We start from the raw sequence: 3,180 nt of genomic DNA, 5'->3' as shown, positions 1-3,180 counted from the left end.
CATCTCACAAGAGGACAAAAACCTTACTCCTTGGCCTTAAAAGCAACTCTGATGACAGCATGACACCTTTCACTCAAACTTGTATCCCAAATGGATGCATCATATCAGACTCCTATGGACACAAAGGATCCTGTGATTGACAGCAGAAGTGGCTGTTTGGCTGGGGACTGTGCAAGACATTGATTGCAGCCCCAGCAACCCTAGAGCAGTCCCACTTATTGTAAGCCTCACTATAAAGCAGAGAGAGGGTTAAGAAGACAGTGGAGTTCAACACAGAGGACTCCTGGAAACTCAGTGGGGTTTTGCCACTCAAGGCCTCAGTGCACCAGCAGTGGAGGGGGCCAGCACAGGGCAAAGGACTCAGCAGGAGCAGCAGCCATGGCCACTAGGCATAGTGGGACCCAGGGTGGGGGGAAGACAGGAGTGAGGCTCCATGGCTGAGGACTAGCATGAAGCCCTCACATCTGCCTACTGGACTTGTTTCTGAGCACAGGTTGAGTCAGGCCAGGCCCTCCCTCACATAATTGGGGTTCTGCAGCATAGGTGGAACAAGGTCTCATCAAGCACTGCTCAGAGTTACTGGATCATTGCTTCCCCACAGTGTCCCTGTGAGGCAAATATTTTCCCCATGAAAAGACTGAGTCTTAAGCAACTGTATCTGTAATGATTGCCAGTTTTATTCCTCTGGCAAAGAAATCCAGAGGTAACTTGAGGTTTACATTTCATTTATAGTTGTTTCTTCAAGAGTTTAGGTGCCCCCATTGCCCTTACAAGCTAGTTGCAAACTATTTTTGATTATTACTTATTAAAAAAATCCTCAATTCTTTGTGTGTGTGAAAGGTGTTCATTAAAAAATACACATAAGCAAAAAGCAAAACAAAAACAAAACTTCACACAAAAATAAGCACAGTTAAGTTTTTGAGATATGTATGTATGTATACACACACACACCCAATTTGGAATTGTATCCTACATATGTAAGCTGATACTAAATATGCTGCTTTGTAATCTGTTAACGTTTTACTGTACATACGGAATGAATGAACATATTTCCATGCATATGTGTGAAACTTTCCAACTGAAAAATAAACCTGGAAAGTAGGTCAAAATCCAATGAGATGCTGGTAACAAGGAAACTACCTAAAACAATACGGCCATGTAACTAAAAGTAAAATGAAGGTCAAAGATACATCAGAAAATGCTAACAAAAAGAAAGCAGGGGCTAGATTTTAATATCAGACAAAAAGGAATTCAAGGCCTGAAGCATACAGGATAAGGACGGCTACGTGAATGTCTTTGCTTCCAATGCATCATCACAAACTTGTTTCTTACTCTTCTGATCTCTTCCCTAAGCCTTTCCAACTCATCTACTCCTCTTATCATTTCTTCAGGGTCCACATGCCTAACAGGAGTGTCCTCTTTAAATCCCTGGCCAGGTTGTGCGGGCCCTCCTCTAAGGTTTCCTTCTGCTTCCTGGCTTACATTTTCTTGGGAAGGTTGAGGATTTCCTTCTGTTTCCTGTGGTACATCTTCTGAAGGATGGTCTTCTTCTGCCTTTGGCGTGTTCTGTGGTTTTCCTTCATTTTCTTCACAAGACTTTTGCATGTTGGATTTTTTTTATTATTTCCTTTTGGAATAAATTAATCCTAGGAAAAAAGGAAACAACAACGAGGTGCCAGGCAGACAACTGGCCAGGGTATGTGTTCCCATAGTAACTGGTTTTTCTGATTCAGGTCCCTAATTGTCAAAAAAAGTTTTCCAACTAGACAGGGCAAGATCTTCGGGCTCAACTCCCTTGACTCCACCCCTTCCTCCACCTCCCTTCCCTCCCCTCTGGCTCCAGCTCCAGCCCACCATTTTCCCAGCAGGCCCTGCTACAAGCCTCTCCCAGCACTGAAAAGGGAGCAGCGCGGAAGCAATTAACCCTTCCCTCACCTCTGGTCTCCCACACTCCCGCCCTTTCGGGCTTTCCCAACCTGCAGCCTCTCACCTGAGACAGTCCAGTCTCTGGCTTCCCCTCCCCCTTGCACGTCTCTTTGGCCTCCCCCACTCCCCCGCCCCATTTCCGCTGCAGGCTCTGCTCAGGCCTCCTGAGCTTAATCCGGATGGAGAGGCTGCGGCGCCCCCGGGATGTGCTTTGGTGTCATGTACACTTCCACCCCCACCCAAACGAACCTGAAGCAATTGCACCCTTCCACTGACCTGCAGGGATCCAGGAGATTTTCCTCCCTCTTCCCTCACCTCGATTTGTGTCGCCCCCAAAAGACCAAGAGTCCTGTAGAAGAACAGGAGTACTTGGTGAACAAGCCAGTACCTGGATCAAAAGGTCCCTTTTAAGATTATAGGCCTTGTTGGTCTAAAGTTTCCCTCGCCCTCATCAGCTCCCTCCTTTTATGACAACCCCGCCCTCCTCAGTGCCCACCGTTTCTCTGCGAGACAGCAGGGAATGAAAGAGGCAAGTTTTTTCTACATTGTTTCTATGCCTGTCTGTGTCTCTGTTTGTCGTTCTCTCTGTCCTCTCTCTCTCTTTCTGCCTCTCGCTCTCTCTCGGGACCCTCAATTAGCTACCCTTCTCCCTTTCCACCCCCCAGCTACCACCCCCTACCAAACAACCCAAGGTTTCCTGCACAAAATGGGAGTTTGGAGGAACAGTAGAGTAGGGAAAGCAGTGAAGGATTCTCTTGCATTCTGCTCTCTGCCGCCTCTACACCACACTCTCAAGTCAGCGCCCCCACCTTTATACTACCTTAAAGGATCCAGGTCACTTTTCTCTTTCTCCAGCAGAAGCGAGCTGCTACAGGGAAACAGGGCCTGGGCTGTAAGGACTTCTGCACACGTCGACTCTCTGTCACGTGAGTGCCACGTCATCAATAAGCTCGGGTCCTCAGTTACCCCTCCCATTGACACTGAACCCCGCCCCCTACATTCCCTCCACTAGATACTGTCAGTATTTCTCCCTATTTGCCAATCAGAGACAATAAAACTGCTATCTTCACCCTGGAGTACCTATTCGCCTCTCTCGGATTACCAGGGGAGATCTGCCTTTTAGGATTAATTAACCATTTCTCCTGCTTTAGGGAATCATCTTTCTTTCTCCCCTGCTCTGGGGAATCATCTCTTTCTCCTACTCCCTATTCACCCACCTTCCCTCCCCCAAGGCCCTACAGTCCATATTCCCTG

General features: G+C 47.5%; 1 protein-coding gene across 2 annotated transcripts; it reads right to left on the bottom strand.

Annotated features, from left to right (window-relative positions):
- Positions 1 to 657: 657 nt before the first annotated feature.
- On the bottom strand, positions 658 to 2,863 carry TCEAL8 (transcription elongation factor A like 8). Of its 2 annotated transcripts, none has more exons than XM_079124730.1 (3): positions 2,747 to 2,863; positions 2,203 to 2,275; positions 658 to 1,646 (listed from the first exon to the last, which is right to left on the bottom strand). In XM_079124730.1, exon 3 carries the CDS (start codon positions 1,603 to 1,605, stop codon positions 1,252 to 1,254), a length of 354 nt encoding a protein of 117 aa, XP_078980856.1. In that variant the 5' UTR covers positions 1,606 to 1,646; positions 2,203 to 2,275; positions 2,747 to 2,863; the 3' UTR covers positions 658 to 1,251. The 2 variants fall into 2 exon arrangements, with proteins under 2 accessions (XP_078980856.1, XP_078980857.1); XM_079124731.1 differs by having other exon boundaries at positions 2,203 to 2,314; positions 2,747 to 2,844.
- Between the last annotated feature and the right edge of the window lie 317 nt (positions 2,864 to 3,180).

Source organism: Sciurus vulgaris (assembly GCF_902686455.1).
Source record: "Sciurus vulgaris genome assembly, chromosome: X".
Classification (NCBI taxonomy): domain Eukaryota; kingdom Metazoa; phylum Chordata; class Mammalia; order Rodentia; family Sciuridae; genus Sciurus; species Sciurus vulgaris.
This window is presented reverse-complemented; position numbering and strand designations above follow the sequence as displayed.

Coding starts and splice junctions, on each gene's coding strand:
- TCEAL8 (XM_079124730.1), bottom strand. CDS start 1,605: ATGCAAAAGTCTTGTGAAGAAAATGAAGGAAAACCACAGAACACGCCA.